We start from the raw sequence: 16,978 nt of genomic DNA on the forward strand, positions 1-16,978 counted from the left end.
GTGTTGCTGTGCCTTCATTGCACTTGGGACCTGGGCCGTCCTCATTAGGTGAGAACAGGTTGGTTCTCCTCTGTTCCCTCATCTTGCCTGCAGTACAGGCTCAGGAGACTCCTGCCCCGCTTTGCCACTGACCTGTTAAGCCACTTTCCCTCTCAGCACCTTTGTTTCCTCATCTTTGAAATTAGGATTATGACCTCTATGAGACACTTTGATGTTCACAGATGAAGTGTGCTGTGGCACATATGAGCATTCTCTCTGTTTTAAATACTAGGTAATATATCATTGTGGGTGTTTTCCGTTTGTTTATTCTCCTTTATTTTCACCTTTATTATTACAAATGGAAATCAATGAATCACCCTGGAAAAACAAAAAGCTTTTTGGATCAGGTTTTTCGTTTGAGGCTAATAATGGGAGAGAAATCAATTCTGAAACAATGGATGGCAAAGTGCAATGTTTAGAAACTGTAGGGCAGAATGTATTTGTCTACCACACAGTTCACTGCTGCAGTATTCCTGTTCTCTTCCATTTTCTGTTATGTGTAAAACTCGCTTCCAAAATAAATTATTTAGCTCTGAAATGCTGTAATGCACAACAGATACCTGTCAGAGTTAAGTGTCACTGATGGAGGATCCAGATGGGAAGATGAGTTCAGACTGCAACAAGTCCTGGGTGAGAATACAGAACCTGAAACTGATGTGCATACAGAGCAGTTTCCATCTCTTCTCAGGAATGGCCTCATTCCCTGCCTGGGCAGATGTGCCAACTGAAGCTGGGGTGTTCCAAAGGCATTATTGGAGGATGAAATGCAGTTGTCAGTCTTACGCAGCATCTGCAGCTGTTTGGTACTCTGTCAGATCCTGACTCTGCTCTTAATGCACCAAACCAGCACACCACATTGCACCAAACAGTGATGCCCAGCAAATCTGCACTTTGTGCACAAACCATTGAGTGCAGAATTTGCTCTGCTAGGGCTGGCAATTAAAAGATAAAGATGTGATTCCCATGCTCCTTGCTTCATTGGCCAAAAGCACTATGAAAAAAAGAAATATTAATGCAGGTCTTTTAACTAGCAGATGAAGAATGTATTCTTGTGGAGCTTCTCAAAATAGCAAACAGCCCCAACCCTGTCCTGCATCAGGAAGCCTCTTCTGGATGGAGAAGTGTCATGGTCTGTTTGGATACCTTACATTTACAGGACAACATATTCTACACCTATATTCTATGAGATCATAAGGAAAAAAAAACAAAATCAAGAGGAAACCAAGGACACAATCCCCTTGATACAGACTGGTAAAACACGTCAATACGCTAATTCACTACTTAATTAATAAGGTTTAAAATCATGAGTTCTCTAATTCATTACTGGCAGTCCGTAACTCCTACCTTGTAACTTGAGCATGCATGAGCAAAACAGCTCCTGAGCTGACAGTGAGAGTGCTCTTCCTTGCTCCAGCGTCACAGTGTGTGTATTCCCTGTAGCACGCTGGGACGCATGAAAGCCTCAGCGCTCTGGCTGCTGTTGGAGCTTACTTTTTGGGTGAGGAGATTAGCCACAGCCAACTTCTCGGCCACCCTGAGGGAACAAGAGCACAAGGTTCATCAAGTACGTGTTGTTCTCAGCTGTCCCCACACTTGCCCAAGGCAGGAAAGCCAATGGCCATGCTGCACAGCTTTCCAGGGGCTCTCAGCCATTGGTCAAGGCTCCTGCTCAACAGGCAGGCTGCTGCCCATGCTTATGCTTTCAGCCCTTCCACCTTCTCCTGGTGGTCTGCTGCTTGGATGCCATCCAGTCCTTGTAGAGCCTGTTCATGGGGAGCATGAAGGGGATACTTTGGAGGAAGTCCTGTGAGGCCACGGCTTCCATGTGAGCCTTTGCACTCTCCAGGCAGGTAGCCAGCGGCTCCTCCATGGAGATGCAGGTCAGAAGTGGTCGCCTTCAAGATGACATGCAGCAGCATGGCAGGTTGGCTTTCCAGGTCAATGGCTGCACCCTAGTCCAGGGCCTCCTTGGGAAGGGCAAACCTGTCCACAGCAGCTCCCCATGCACTGTACTGCCAGCAGCTAGGCAGAATATCCCCTCCACTGACAGCCCTTCCTGCTGTAGGACAGCCAGCAGCTCCTGCAGAAGAGGTACGGGGACACTTGCTTGTCTGAGGATCTGCCTTCCAACAGTGCCGGCAGGAGCACTGCCCCACACCTGGCTCCTTGCTGGGGGCAAAGAGTCCAATCCCCTGTCTTCAGAGCTCCCGGGGACAGGCACCCATCATCTCCCCAGAGCACACAGACCGTGGCCAGCCTCCCTTGGGCTCCCCAACCAGCATCAGTGAGCACAGATCAACCGCTGGCAGGAGGCTGCCCTTCTTGCCAAAACTCACCTGGTGAGCAGCAGTCCCCCTTTGTGGCCAGGTGGGACCACTGGAGGGCTTTGCTTGCTATCAGTCTACAAGAACCAGGCTGTGCTTGGAGAGTACCCCTACAGAAGAAAAGGCCACCTGAGCTGCAGTCACTCTCACTTTTGCCTGGCCCCCCAGCAGACTCTTAAGGCTCCTGGAGCTGAATGTCCTCCTCTGGGCAAGAAAAGGGGGAAGAAGGTGAGCAGCAATGCTTCTGCTACTCAGCTGCAGGACCAGTGCTTAGGGACACAGCCCAGGCCAGAGAGAAACTCATGGCATGGCAGCAGCTCAGCAACTTCTCCAGGACTTGAAGTGATGGGAGACTGCTCTCCTGAGCTCTGTTGGCTCCTTCTGGTGCCCTGTGCACCAGTAAGGGACAGGGAGAGAGCTGGCTGAGCCCCACGCTGCCTCTTCTCTCTCGTCAGGCAGCTCTGCCCAAGCTGGGGACCTGAGCTGCGTTCCCTAGAGCGCTGGGCTCAGAGGCTCCTACTGCAACTTGGCAATGACCAGCGCCTCCTGGAGGAGAAGGCATCTTTTGCTCCTCTTGTGGCCCTGGGTCAGCTGCACGTCCATTCTTAGCACCAGGGCAGTGCTGCTCGGCCAGACCCTGCTTCCTCCTGGCACTGCTCCATGACAGCACAGCTCCATCCTGCCATCACAGGTGGCTGTTGGCTCCAATTGACCAACATTCCAACCCCAGCAGAAAATGTAAGTGGCCCTGGGAGGGCTACGGCCTAGGGGTTCTCTCCAGCACGGCTGTGTTGCCCTTGCTCTACAGAGCTCAGAGCAGGATATAGCCCAGGGGAAGAACCACCTCCCTCCACCTGCTGGCAATGCCCCTTGCCTTGGGCTTCACCACTCATTCCTGGCTTCTAGCTAGACTTGGTGTCACTGGTCACTCTGCTCTGGACTCAGACGCTCAACCACTTTTCTGTCCACTGCACTGCTCATCAGCCCATGTGGTGCTTGTTTTCTTCCAGTCCTCAGGCACATCTCCCTATTGAAGTGGCCTCACAAGGCCATCTGCCAGTTCCCTCAGCACCCCATCAGGGGGACCGGTGCATCTCCACTTTACTTAACTGTTCTCGAATCTCATCCTCTGCCACCTGATCCTTACAGATCCCCTTGCACTAAGGGTACATACACCTTTTTTGTTCCAGCTCTCTGCCCAGGTCTCTGGGGCCTGGGATGTCTGAAGGCTTGTCTTGCTAGCTCCAGCAGGACTGGCTGAACCTAGACTAGCCTGAAGTGCTGCTGTGGCTTAGTGATGGTCAAGAGAGTTTTAAGAGGGAGAAAAATAATTCCTAAAAATGAGATCAGTTCTTGTAGCAGTGGGGAACTGTGGTTGGAACTAGATGAGTTTATGGTCCTTTCCAACCCTAACTATTCTATGATTCTGTGATCACAACAGCTTTCACTGCCTTGTCCTGTGTTTGGTCCTGCATTACAGTGCTCAACAGCAATGGTCTTCACTTCTCTGTCAGCAGTACTTTATGCAGAAGCAGTGGCTGGGGTTTCCAATCAGCAGTAATGCAGTGTTGCCACCTGCTTAGCACAGAGATGTGTTGGCCAGGGGTGTGTGTGGCTTTCCCTGGATCACGCATGCTTGTGCCTTGAGCATTCATAGTCAGACCAACCTTATGTCTGTAGGTCTCCCTGGACCACTGAGATGAGGATTACAAATGCATCTTTCCTTTTTCCAAAATGGAAAGGCCACCTTGTTAGAGGAGAGGGAGAAAGAGGAAAAAGAGCAGTCAGTAATAATCTGAAATGTATGTAGAAAAGAGACTTCCTGACATGGCGATACTTATGGGTAAAAGCCCTTTAGGAGCTGTTTTCCACATCCACTTGTAGATGTGATGCAGGTATGATGCATCATGGACGTAAATTTCCATCTTTAAAATCATGAGGTTTGACTGAAAATCAGGAGTTTTTTACATATGTGTATTCAACTGTCTTTTTCACTTGCTGTTAGACTTCAGATGTTAGGAAAGTTGCCAAATTCTCAAATTTCTATCAACTGCCTCTTAAAAAATAAAAATACACCTGAATAAAACAAAATAAAATCCATGTACTTGTGATATGACACAGACCTCAAAGCTGAAACTGAAAGATGAAAGAACCAACATTATGAGATTCATGATACATTGTTGAGATATGATAATACCAAAGAAGTCCAAATAAGATACAGCAGGAAAGACCAGCCTCTATGCATTTGGACATGGAATCTCTGTAGAAAGCACTGGAAGAGTTGAAAGATCCTGACAGCAAACAGCCTTCAACCAGCAGGTACTGCCTTATCTGACATGCCTTTATGTACATGCCCTTGGTTCCTAGCGCTGATTCCAGTAAACAACCTGCAAGACAAGTACTTCTGATACGCATGTGCTGTGCACTGGACAATGCAGCAGCTCTGTGTGCAACCAAATAACTCCCTCACCAGGATCATCTCCTTAAACACCAGTTCAGACAATCTGTGTTACTGAGAGGCCCAGAAAACTGACTTCTCCACTAGATTCATACACAGCCAGAGCTTGACACTTTAAGGGTAAGACTCAGACAAGATTAACTCAGGGAGCAACAAGAAGCAAAGAAGCCACATGAAATAAACGTCAAAAGGGGAGTGCTGCTCCTGGTCCTGGATTCCCTTCTCCATCTACAACGTTGGTGACAGCACTAGCCTCTGAAAGCATACAAGTGTGCTGAACACTCTCCCCACACTGTCTGTACGAGTAACTGTCATCTGTCTTTCCCACAGGTGAGTGTGGAGGCAGGTTTATGAACATTTCCACAGGCACATGGCACCTCACACTTCAGACTCCGTATGCAACATAAAGGGAATCTGTTCTTGGGACACTCCGAAACCACGTGGCAAGACAGCAAGCACATCTGCTCTGCTGTGCAGCCCCTTGCAACATGTCCTCTGCCAAGCCCCACCTGGGGCATCCACCCAGGGCAAATTTATGCAAGGTTGGGTTTGGTCTCCTGGGTCTCTGCCTGAGGACTTGCAGCAGCAATACAAACGTCAAAAAAACCCACCTATCCCAAATAGTTGTTTAGCAGGAGCGCAGTTTTACTGCTGTAATTCCGAAAAGGAGGAATTCCTCCAAACTGTCATACCCTTGGCTCCAACCACTGCATCAAACTTATTCCCAGACTTTCTCCTTTACTGTATTAGTCAGCTTTTTCCGACTCTCACAAAACCCAGGACTTTGGTGCCTTGCCACCCAGAAACCAAAGGAAGCTTCCACGAAACCAGCAAACACCTCCCATCTTCTCCCCAATGTCATTAGAAAAGAAAAACAAACCAGAGAGGTTGTACAAGTCAGCCTATAAACCCAGGTGTGAGGAGGATAGTGTCAGTGGTAATGGGGCAAGAAAGGCAGGGTAATTATACCACACCAAAATTGCGATCGTGCTGCATTCCTTTCTGGTGAAGGCCAGCTAAGAATTAGATACACCTTTTAAAATCATCAAAGGGAGTGGCTGCAAGATACAAGGTGATGGGATTAAGATGAAGGTCTGGGTTTGCCAGTTCTCAGCAATGGCTTTGCTGGCTGGGCTGGGCACGTCATTAACTGCTCCCATATGGTGTTCACATCGTGCCACTTCTTATTAATCTTGATACCATTCTCAGTATTTCCAGAGTCCCAGTCTCCCACTGAGCAAAATCTGTATAAACCCAGGAATGGAAGGACAATACCTACCCACAAGGTTAGTTGTACTTGGTCAATGGACAGTGGGATTGAGTACACCCTCAGCAAGTTTACCAATGACACCAGGCTGTGTGGTTCGGTTGATACACTGGAAGGAAGGGATGCCATCCAGAGGGACCTTGACATGCTTGTGAGGTGGGTTGATGCCAACCTTATGAAGTTTGCATGCCAAATGCAAGGTCCTACACCTGGGTTGGAGCAGTCCCTTCATTAGGGACTGTAGTGATAGGACAAGGGGTAATGGGTTCAAACTTAAACAGGGGAAGTTTAGATTGAATATAAGGAAGAAGTTCTTTACTGTGAGGGTGGTGAGGCACTGGAATGGGTTGCCCAGGGAAGTTGTGAATGCTCCATCCTTGGCAGTGTTCAAGGCCAGGTTGGACAGAGCCTTGGATGACATGGTTTAGTGTGAGGTGTCCCTGCCCATGGCAGGGGGGTTGGAACTTGATGATCTTAAGGTCCTTTCCAACCCTAACTATTCTATGATTCTATGAATCAGTCAAGTTCAGTAACTTGTACCTCAGCATTATTTCAGTGGAGCTTACAAATACTTATCATAGAATCATAGAACAGTTTGGGTTCGAAAGGACGTTAAGGCTCATCCAGTTCCAACCCCCTGCCACAGGCAGGGACACCTTCCACTAGAGCAGGTTGCTCCAAGCCCCATCCAACCTAGCCTTGAACACTGCCAGGGATGGGGCAGCCACAGATTCTCTGGCAGTAGCCCCAGCTACTACCACAAGGTCTGCAAGCTCAGGTCCTTAAGCACAAAACTCCAAGGGCTCCTCTGTCGAGAAGGCTGGTACAAATACCAAACGGAGCCTTTTTGTGCAGATGATTTAACAAGGACTGCATGGGTGAGGGAACAGAGTTGTCTCAGACCTCTCCCATTTTCAGAAGAACAAGTGCAGGAGCTTAGATGGCTGCACACACCCTACAGCCCTTTGCAGAAAGGAACCTGCTGGGAAGATGGGTCTCGAGGAAGCTGCTCTGTGGGTTGGAGGCACAGTGCTGCCCAGAAACACAACCTTGCTCCACAGACCACTGGGCAGTGAAGAGTCCTTTTCTGCTGGAGAACACCTCCCTAGGAGAAACCAGAGAGAGGAGCAGCCATCACACAGGCAGGACAGCACCACACAGAGGCAAAGCTCCTGCTCTGCTGCCTCACCTTGTTCGTGGTACAAATGGGATTTTTCAACATCCTCTTGGGCTTTTATGGGGCAGGAGGAGAACTTGGCATAAAAACAGAAAGGCGCAGACCACCAGTGCCTTAAAACCATGGGAATGTCCTCCCTATTGTAACTTCATATTGCAGGTTGATCAAGTCAATCTTTCTAAAGCCAACAAAACAAACACTGCATTTGTGCTACTTTTCAGAAAACATGCCAAAAAAGACAAACACGAGGCAAAGCAGCGAGCCAAAAATGGCCAAGTCTTGCTCCCCAATTACTGTGAAATTAAAAACTTCAATTAAAACCAGCCACAAAACACAGACATAACGATGACCTCTCTCCTCACAAGAATTCGTGCTTTGGCACAAACAACTGGCTGGCCTAATTTTATGTCCAATAAATTTAATCTTACACAATAAAGCGTACAGCAGAGGGAAAGACGAGGTGTTCTGAAAGGAGCTCTCTGGGCATCATGTAACGCTTTACCACTAAATAAAAAGCTTAGGGCAATTTCTGTTCTCTTAGGCCAACACTAAGCATAATTCAGCTGGCATCAACATTGGTGAAGTGAGCAAAAGGGAGCGGACAGAACCATCAACTCCAGTTCATCTCTGTGGTGAACTCATGAACAGACTCAACTCACCACTCAAAACCCAACTGTTCCAATGTGAGGCGAGATGGGTTTGTGTTACTGCACTGTTTACAAATGCAGTTTCCTGGCAGTGTTTGAGGAAGGTGCTTTCGCCATGTGGTGACTGCTGATACCCAATATTCTGGCATGAAGGAAACAGCCCAATGGCTTTCCCATGCTGAGACCTGGGTGACAGGGATGCCAACTGTGCTGGTACAACCGAAGCAGCCACGACTTCAGTACGTGACTTCCGGCAGAGCTGTATGCACAAACAGAAGCCTCTATGAGCCATCTCTACCTGGGCATCCAGAGATGAAAACAACGCCAAATTAGTGGGCACTGCTGAAAAAGTAACCAAGCATGTGAACACTTGCACAATCTGTATTTACTCTTGATTTCTCAAATGGCATCACCTACTGATTGCAAGCATTTCCCAACTGACACACACCATCATACTGAAACCCTAAATATTGCAGTGACTTAGCTTCCTCCACTGCACTTTACCCAATTTAATTAATCCTCACAGCGCCTCAGAGGAGGAAGGACAGCGCCATTCACCAACCCAGCCCAACGCACAGTAAGAGGCTCGAAAAGCCAAGCACCCCACTCGAGGTCCCGCAGAAAGCAGGCCAAGTCACTGTCACGGTACTAAAGAGATGTCCATGCCACCAAACCCAGCGGTGAGGAAGAAAGCCTTCCTCAGTTTCAAACCCCCCCGACCCTAAACTCATCATCAACAGGATCATCACAGCATGCTTGCCAGGACAAGCCACTCCTGGTGTGGTGAAGGCGAGGGATTCCTGGCATTGCACAGCAGCCGCGAGCAGGGCTTGTGGCCTCGGTTGGAGCTGCCCAGCAGAGCGGGACACCCACAGACAGCGCCACGTTGCATAACTACGGACACCGCATGTAAATAAGGAGCTCCCGCTCTGTAACAAGGCATTGACAGCCGCCCGACTTATGCAATTACTGTGGCTCATTACAAGGCTGGCGGGGAGGGTTTCAAAGGAGCTGCTGCCTCGCTTGGCCAAGTGGCTGCCACTGCTCCAGCATCCACCCGCTGTGACCGGCCATGCCACCCTCCAGCAGGACATGTGTCCCCACCAAAGACCCCCCGAGGGTCCACACCAGGAAGCACAGTGATGGAGCTACCTCTCCACTTCTGGAGAAGCTAGTTAGAATCATAGAATGGTTTGGGTTCAACGGACCTTAAAGCTCATCCAGTTCCAACCCCCTGCCACAGGCAGGGACACCTTCCACTAAAGCAGGTTGCTCCAAGCCCCGTCCGACCTGGCCTTGAACACTGCCAGGGATGGGGCATTCACCTCGTTAGTTAACCCTCGGCCCCTTGGCCGGGGAGCCCCTGCTCAGAAATAAAGGCTCACCCTGAAACAAGGGGCGCGGGACTCTTGTGGCCCCTCTGCAAACACTCACCGCCCGCAGACCCGCGGGAGGGGTCCCCGGGCCCTGCTAGGCCCTACACCGGGCCCACCACCAACCCCCTCAGGACCGCTCCGTGCCGTGCCCCGCGGCCCTTCCAACCGGGCCCCGCCGCAGGGCAGGCTGCGGAGCTCAGGAAGCGGCCGCAACCCCCGCCCTGCCCGGGTAGGCTCGGCTCCCCCCGGGCCAGGGGCTGGGCTCCCCGCCGGGCGAGGCAGAGCCGGCCACCTCCCCTCCTCCTTCTCCTCCTCCTCCTCGCTTTCCTCCTCCTCCCCCTCCTCCTCGCCTTCCTACTTCTGCACCGGCCGCGCTCCGGCTCCGCCGCTGCCCCTCAGCCGCCGCGGGTGCCGCACCACCGCCTCCCTCCCCGTCCTCCTTCCCTCCCTCCCCCCGCCCCCGCCGGTCCCCCTCCGCCCCGGCCCCGGCGCCGCCGCTTCCACAAGATGGCGGGGACCGTGGCCGAGCGGGACGCGCTGGTGAGTGCCGCTGTGCCCCTCCGCGGGGCTCCGGGACGGGGCTGGGGGGGATCGGGAAGAACCGGGTAGGGCAGCGCAGGGCCCCCTCGGTGGGCACCGGCGGGGCGGCGGCGGCGGCGGCAGCGGGAAGGGCTCCGCACGTCCCTGGCTCAGCGCTCTCCTTTTTACCTGCAGAAAATAGAGGACGGGCATTTAAACAACTCGCTGGGATCCCCGGTGCAAGCTGATGTGTACTTCCCACGCCTGGTAAAGCACCTTTATTTGGGGAGTTATATGGGATTTTGTGTGGGTTTGAACCCCTTTACTCCCACCCCGCGGCCGCTGCTGCTGCCGAGTTGACCCTTCCCGCTGTCCTTTCCAGATCGTCCCCTTCTGTGGGCACATCAAAGGAGGAATGAGGCCGGGAAAGAAGATCTTAGTTATGGGCATAGTGGATCTCAACCCCGAGAGGTAACACCCGGGCAGGGCTGCTGGGCCCGGGGAGGGGACGAGGCGGGGGGGAGCCCACACGCAGGCACACAAATACAGACACATACACACGGATCCCTCCTTTCTGGAAAGGGATTATTTTTATCATTTTAAATATAGCTTGCTGATTTCTCCTTTGACCCATAGAGGGGGCATTTCTTTAAGGGATCCCGTTTCCTTACATTTCACTTGGGAGTAAAGGAGCATACAGAGCATATATAAGTGCATATATACACACATGTATGCACAGCACACATGCACACACATATATGTGTGCTATAACCATGTTCTTGTCCCTGCTGAGCTTTGGAGCACTCCCTGAATGAGCGGCTGCCCCATCCTGTGCCGCTATCCTGGTTTTAATAAGCTGAGAAATGAGACTGGCGGCATTTCGGGCTTCTTTCCTTGCTTCTGGCTGAATGAGAGCTGATCTGTTTGTGTTGCAGCTTTGGCATCAGTCTGACTTGTGGGGAGTCGGAAGATCCTCCTGCAGATGTAGCCATTGAACTGAAAGCTGTGTTTACAGACAGGCAGTTTGTCAGAAACTCTTGTGTAGCCGGAGAATGGGGAGAGGAGCAATCGTCTATTCCTTACTTTCCTTTTATACCGGACCAGCCTTTTAGGGTGAGTACAGGATGACAGCGGCATGCACCGTATCTGATAAAGTGCAATTTGATCAGTCTTGCAGCAGAACCTGACTTGCCTCTGGTGAAATCACAGTGTAGCTCGCACCTGTGGTTGAGACACCAGTCGCAGGGTTGTTTGTATCGACCAGAAGTTATGTGGAGATTCTGCTGCTGCGTGCCGCTGCAGGCGGTTCATATGGGGCTATGAACACCTCACCAGGGTGCTATGACAAGTCGCGGGTTGTAATTGTTTGTGATGGAGTGCACTTCCTCAGCTTAGTTTTATAGCTGTAAATTAAGAAGTCCCTCTATATTATTAATGCATTACAAGTTATTAGTGGAGAATGTAAATACTCTCTGAGAGTGCTGTATGTTTTGATGGTTCTCTTAATGGACAGCGTTTGCAGTTTAGTGCGGCTAGTAAGGAGCTTGTTCATCCTTTGTCTCCAGGGGCGTTACGCTGAGGTTGACCGTAGCCCTTCGTGTTAGCAGATTAAACAGCTAAGCAATAGTGGTATTCTTTTCTGAACCCTGGGATTAAATCTCCTGTCAAATTTAAGCCTGTAGCCACTTGAAAACAGTGTACATGGAAATGCTGTGGTGCTGTGGATGGACTGGGTTGACCTAGAAGCAAATTCCCATCTGTAGTGTTTATGGTTTCTTGAAGATGTCTTTGCAAATCAGGACTAACAAAGTATGCAGCTGCAGAGGGCCGCTTCTCTCTCAGCGGCTTCACTACACTGAGAAAAAAGGCTGCATGTCTTCTGCATGTGGCTGACCCAGAAAAACCCTCTTCCTCCTCCCCACCCCTCTTGCAAAACCTCACTGGCCCCTCTGCCAAATGCCAGTGCTCTGACGAGCTGCCAAACCCTTTTAATCCTTCTTGCCCCCAGGATAATCTCCCCCAGCCCCAAAAGCTAACCATCTCCCCAAGATGAGAGGGTGCTTATGACTGGTTTTGCCGCAAATTGGTTGCGCTCTACTAGCTTCTACAAACTCTCCCATTAGAACTGGCAACACCCTTTGGTGCATGTGGGAAGTACACTTGAAAGAGCTTGGAGGTTTGGTCCTGGCTCTGGCTGAGAGGGTTATGGTACCCTGCTGCAGTAGGTGGTGGCTGGGCCCTCAGACAAAGCAGACAAATTACCCAGAGCATGGGTTTTGGGTGTCCCCAAAACTAGTGACAGCTGACATTGGAGGACAGCAATACTGCACTTTGCCATGAGATACTATGGCAGGGGAGTTGTTCTTTTTTATTTCCGCCTTTTTTCCCAACTGCATAAATAGAATTTAGGCTCCCAATTGACTTTGTACCTTTGATGGTTTCCCTCTCTGTGAATAAATGAGACTAAGTGTTCTTGCCAATTACTTCTGATCTAGTCCAATTATCGTTCTGGCGTGGCCCAGGGTGATCTGGAAAAACGGATCAGAAGCAGTGTTGAGGCTAACCATATCTTTTACATAACAAGGCCTAAGGCGGGATGTGCCTGCTGCAGTGACACAGGAGACGGGTGTTTCTCTGCTACATGGTGTGCTGCCGGGTCCCCAGGAGTTTAAGCTCTCCTGCACCGTCTGCTGCCTCTTCCCCTAGTGCAACGTGCCCTAAGTCAGTCGGCCTTTGGCTCAGACAGTTTGTCACTGGCCCTGTTCTCATTTTTATACGCTATAATAGCATCAGAGTCAAGTGCCTGGAAGCAGCACTTCACTCCAGGCTACTGGCCTCTTGAAATGACCCAGGACTTACACGTGGTTTCGCTGCAGATTTTCTTCTTAACCTGTCTGGACCTGGAGGTCTCCAAGGGCCTGTAGGAGAAGTGCACGTTCTGCGCGCTCATATCCCTGCTTCCTGCTGGGGCACCTTCAGCAAAGCTTAACTACAGGGCACCCTCTCAAGCCACCCCTAACATCAGGAATCTCCCAACCTGTCCAAGCTTGTCCAGCTCCAGGCGTTGTTGCTTTTCCAGAGCATTTCTGCAGGGCTTTAGGGAGGAGGGATGAGCTGTGTCCCTCCCTGATCCTTTTTGTGTCTCATGCGAACTGTCTAGTTGAATTCAAGCCATCCATCATCACTGCAGCTCCAATATGGTCTATTCCAACAGGGAGTCCTGGGCTGACTGCAGCCACAATAGTGAAGGCTTTTTAGTTTCACAGCAGCTCTGTGAGTATGTGTTGGAGGGGAGGGCAAAGCTACCCCATTCTCGTGTTCACTCCCTTCTGGTAAATTAACATAAACATGGAAAGCATTGCAGAGGGAACTGCCCCCTCATTCCACAGCAAAAAAAAACATTCTCTAGCAAGGAATGCAAGATTTGTGTTACAGATGCAATTTCTTCCCCCCTGTAATAAGCAGTTTGAGTTTCTGGCATTATTCTAAGAGGCAAAACCTCCCTGATGCCAGTGGGGCTGGGTTCCATTTAAATTAGACATTAAGAAGAAATTCTTCACAATGAGGTGCTGAGGCCCTGGCACTGGTTGCCCAGATAAGCTGCGGCTGCCCCTTCCCTGGCAGTGTTCAAGGCCAGGTTGGACAGGGCTTGAAGCAACCTGCTCTAGTGGAAGGTGTCCCTGCCTGTGGTGGGGGCTTGGAACTGGATGAGATTTAAGGTTCCTTCCCACGCAAACCATTCTATGATTCTGATCTCCTTGTGAAGTAAGAGCAGATCTATCATAGTGTAACTGGTGTCACAGAGACAAACTGGTCTCAGCCCTGGCAGTTACATGGCACATAGTTAGCAAAAGGCGTAACTGCACCAGCACTGCTTAAAGGCTAACAGAGAGCCCTTTGTATTCTGTGAAATAGCTTCCCAGTTACACTGTGAACAACGTGCTTCATCATTTTATTTTTCACAGGTTGAGATACTTTGCGAGCATCCCCGTTTTAGAATATTTGTGGATGGACATCAGCTCTTTGATTTTTACCACCGTATTGAAACACTGTCAGCAATTGATACGATAAAGATAAATGGAGATCTTCAGCTTACGAAACTTGGCTGAGCTTGTGAGGACTGCAGATTCCAAACCGGCTCAGGTGCCATCATCCGTTTGGAGAAGTGACAGCCGGCTCTGGACACAGCTATGGTAGGAAGGCTGCCCCGTTCCTTTTCCGCATGCAGTTCTTCACTCCTGTGCCGATGAACCGGGCTGTTGTTTATCCTAATGAAGAACACTGTTGGTTAATAGACATTGAGCCGTTTTTCTTGGATCAAAATAGCCTACCTATACTGGATAATCAAATTGGAATGGATTCAGAAAGACTTGCACTCTTGTCTCAGATCTCACAGAAAGGCAATTTCTCAAGCGCAGCGCTAAAACCAGTTACTGAACAGCAGTGACAACAACAGAAAGTTTTTCTTTTGCAAATATTGTTTCTGCACTGAAGTGGAGTAGTGTAGCACAACATAGGGCCACGTGCTGACGTCCTTACCCAGGGCCTGAGCCTGGTTCCATGGAAATCAATGGCAAAACTCCCACTCACTTTAACTGGGTACAATCAAACTGTCTAGTCCTTAGTCAAGCACAATTCCCACTGATTTCTATGGGATTTTTGCACATGCCTGGGCGTCAGCTCTTCTGCTGGTCTAAACCAGCATCACCTCCATGGCTTGCATGGAGTTTTGCTGATGGCTGCCAGCAGCAGACTTGTCCCAAGGACTGTGCAAAAATGGAATGAGGGTATGAGGACACTGCCTGTGTATTTTAGTCAGGGTATTTGCATAGAATGTAGAACGTTACGAGTTTTTGCACAACGTATTGTTAATACAGTTTTTAAAGCTTATCTGTAGTTTATTTATTTATACTCATTGTATGTATTATTAGTAAAAATGAACAACCTTACTGATGGTTAAGAATCAAGCAAAAGTGTAAACATTTTGAATGTACAAAATGTCTTTTAGGTTCTTTGGGTAAACTTTACATATCATTCTTGAAAAATCCTGTTTCCTGTCGAGCATTTAGTTACATTTTAATGGAGCCCTCTAGGCCCTGGGAAAACGTGGGCATGGTAGTTGGTGGGGGTGGGGGGAACTTTTTGCATATTCACTCAAAACTGCTTTTCAGGGGTTACTAACTTTGCTGCATAGGATAGGTTTGAGTTCAAGTCAATCCTCTGAAAAAACAGCAAATTTGAAGTTGGAACCGTGCTTGTGTAACCTGAGAAAAAGTTCAGTTTGGCAGCCTCTTAGTTGAGGAAGAGAATGAGCCTCTTTCCAAGGGAGATGGGAGATTTTCTGCACTTGTTTGAGAACATATTTGGCCTTTGATATGACAATTAAAACTTGTCTAGACAGCCAAGTTATTAATGCTTGAAAATCAGCTACTGCACATGAATAATAACTTTTCAAGTAGCTTTTTAAATAGTAGGTATAGCTGTATAAACACAGTCATTGCGCTACACTATAAATGAACACAGCCACTTTTCTTGACTTCTTTAGGACTAAATACACTTTTTTCCTTGGCTGCTCACAACAGACTGTCACTGGTCTTTCTGAGTAGTTATAATCATGATAGAAACGTATATTTAGACAATTTTGAAAACATGTAATATAGGGACTTTCTAAGACACAGAATACAAAAACATCCTTTGTAGGACTGTATTTAAAGAAAAAAAGAGAGAGAGAAGAATCTCACAAAGAGAATTATGTTAAACCTGCAATAAAGCTGTGGTTTAAAGCAACTAGAACTGGAATACCCAAAGTTAAGGGTAGCATGCCAGTTGCAAAGCCTCATTTTGCGCTAATATGGCCTGCAGTTAAGAAGCCTTAGACTGCAAGCTGAAATTCCAACTGTGGCTCTAGTCCAAAGCCTGTTGAGGTCAATCAGAGTCCTCCGAGCACAGAAGCCTGATTCTTATTTCATGCAAGTGCAAATCTCTTTGCAAAACCAGGGGGGTGTTGTTGCTGCTGCAGCTAAGAATCAGGCTGCTGCCTATAAAATACAAGTTAAAAATCAAATTTTAGCCTTAACATTGACATTCCCTGACTTTTCCTTCCTTTTTCCAAATTGAAAACCTGTTGTTTTCCAGATGATCTTTTTAGCTGATGTGTGGCTTTTAAGTTGTACATCAGATCCTATTTGTACTCCAGATTGAATAAGAAATGTTCCTGTCTTGCTCTGTTTTTACTCTTTTACATGATACATGATGACTGCGTCATTTTTCCGTTGTATAAAGAATGCTGACAGTGTTTCGGTACAAGATATATTCTTAAAAATTATGATTATGATGATAATAAAAATCCAAGGGAAAGGTGCTTCTACACAAGGTGTTTGGCTTTGTCTCCAGCTTGGAAATGCTCTATGGTTCCAAAGCAGGTGCAGGCAGAAGATGAATTCTGTTTGGAGAGATATTTAACACCCTCCCTGCATAGTGTTCACTCCAACTACAGATGTAAAGCCAGGTTTGCTGATGTAGTGCCATCGCCTGGGGCTGTCCTGCTAGTCCAGTGGGCCTGAAGTAGGAGGCTGGGGAAGAGTAAGTAGCACCATGACCCTTCAGGAGCACAAAACCGAACAGGATCTGTCTCCCTGACAGCACACCAGTAGAGATATCCCCTCCATGCCTTTACTGTACCCCAGAAAACGCAATTAATTTGGCTGACTTCAGTTTTCAGCTACTTGGGATTCCTCGTAGGTAAGCACAGCCCTCAGACTTTTGCTATCCTTGCATGGGCTTGGCACAGCACAGTGCCTTCACCAGGGATGCTGAGATGAACTCAACGCACCACTGTTAGAGGTGTCTCTGTCAGGAGCAAGGGTTCAGGGATACTGCCTTGCTTCTGTTCCCACTCTCTGTGTTGGGCACTCCCATTTGTTCCTTCTCCAGTAGATTTCTGTCTAGGGAAAATGCTTTTTTGAACCCGATTCTGGTTTTGCCTTTGCATAACTCTACCACCCGCAGCACCCACCACCTGATTCTGCCCCATTGTGGTTTCTGAGCCAGGCTTCCAGGCAAGAAGAGGTTGTGGTTTGGCTGAGAGCTCAGGAAAGGGCAGAAAGTCACAGTTAAAGCTTCCATGTCTATTTGTCTGTCTAACACCAGTTTGGAAGCCTTTTCACATTTC

The 16,978-nt window shown here is 48.8% G+C and overlaps 1 protein-coding gene and 2 long non-coding RNA genes across 5 annotated transcripts; 1 reads left to right on the top strand and 2 right to left on the bottom strand.

Moving 5' to 3' along the window:
• Positions 1 to 291: 291 nt before the first annotated feature.
• Positions 292 to 3,148, bottom strand: LOC133273230 (uncharacterized). Of its 2 annotated transcripts, none has more exons than XR_009744670.1 (2): positions 1,384 to 3,148; positions 292 to 665 (listed from the first exon to the last, which is right to left on the bottom strand). It is a non-coding gene; the product is annotated as an uncharacterized LOC133273230 (long non-coding RNA). The 2 variants fall into 2 exon arrangements; XR_009744671.1 differs by having other exon boundaries at positions 292 to 1,030.
• A 647-nt stretch (positions 3,149 to 3,795) lies between these two features.
• LOC133273245 (uncharacterized) lies at positions 3,796 to 9,710 on the bottom strand. Of its 2 annotated transcripts, XR_009744687.1 has the most exons (4): positions 9,647 to 9,710; positions 7,278 to 7,443; positions 6,922 to 7,193; positions 3,796 to 4,110 (listed from the first exon to the last, which is right to left on the bottom strand). It is a non-coding gene; the product is annotated as an uncharacterized LOC133273245 (long non-coding RNA). The 2 variants fall into 2 exon arrangements; XR_009744686.1 differs by lacking the exon at positions 3,796 to 4,110 and having other exon boundaries at positions 6,609 to 7,193.
• Positions 9,605 to 16,164, top strand: LGALSL (galectin like). Its single transcript, XM_061461467.1, has 5 exons — positions 9,605 to 9,828; positions 10,003 to 10,074; positions 10,190 to 10,278; positions 10,743 to 10,920; positions 13,773 to 16,164. Exons 1-5 carry the CDS (start codon positions 9,796 to 9,798, stop codon positions 13,914 to 13,916), a joined length of 516 nt encoding a protein of 171 aa, XP_061317451.1. The 5' UTR covers positions 9,605 to 9,795; the 3' UTR covers positions 13,917 to 16,164.
• The last annotated feature ends 814 nt before the right edge of the window (positions 16,165 to 16,978 follow it).

The sequence above is a fragment of the Pezoporus flaviventris genome, unplaced genomic scaffold (assembly GCF_033815535.1).
Source record: "Pezoporus flaviventris isolate CSIRO_AGI_PZ_B2104156 unplaced genomic scaffold, CSIRO_AGI_Pfla_v1 ptg000031l, whole genome shotgun sequence".
Lineage (NCBI taxonomy): Eukaryota > Metazoa > Chordata > Aves > Psittaciformes > Psittacidae > Pezoporus > Pezoporus flaviventris.

What these genes read in the sequence shown, in the direction of transcription:
- LGALSL (XM_061461467.1), top strand. Translation starts at nt 9,796, where the DNA reads ATGGCGGGGACCGTGGCCGAGCGGGACGCGCTG. An exon ending in TGGCCGAGCGGGACGCGCTG is followed by an intron (nt 9,829 to 10,002) that starts GTGAGTGCCGCT and finishes TTTTACCTGCAG; the next exon opens with AAAATAGAGGACGGGCATTT. An exon ending in GTGGATCTCAACCCCGAGAG is followed by an intron (nt 10,279 to 10,742) that starts GTAACACCCGGG and finishes TTTGTGTTGCAG; the next exon opens with CTTTGGCATCAGTCTGACTT.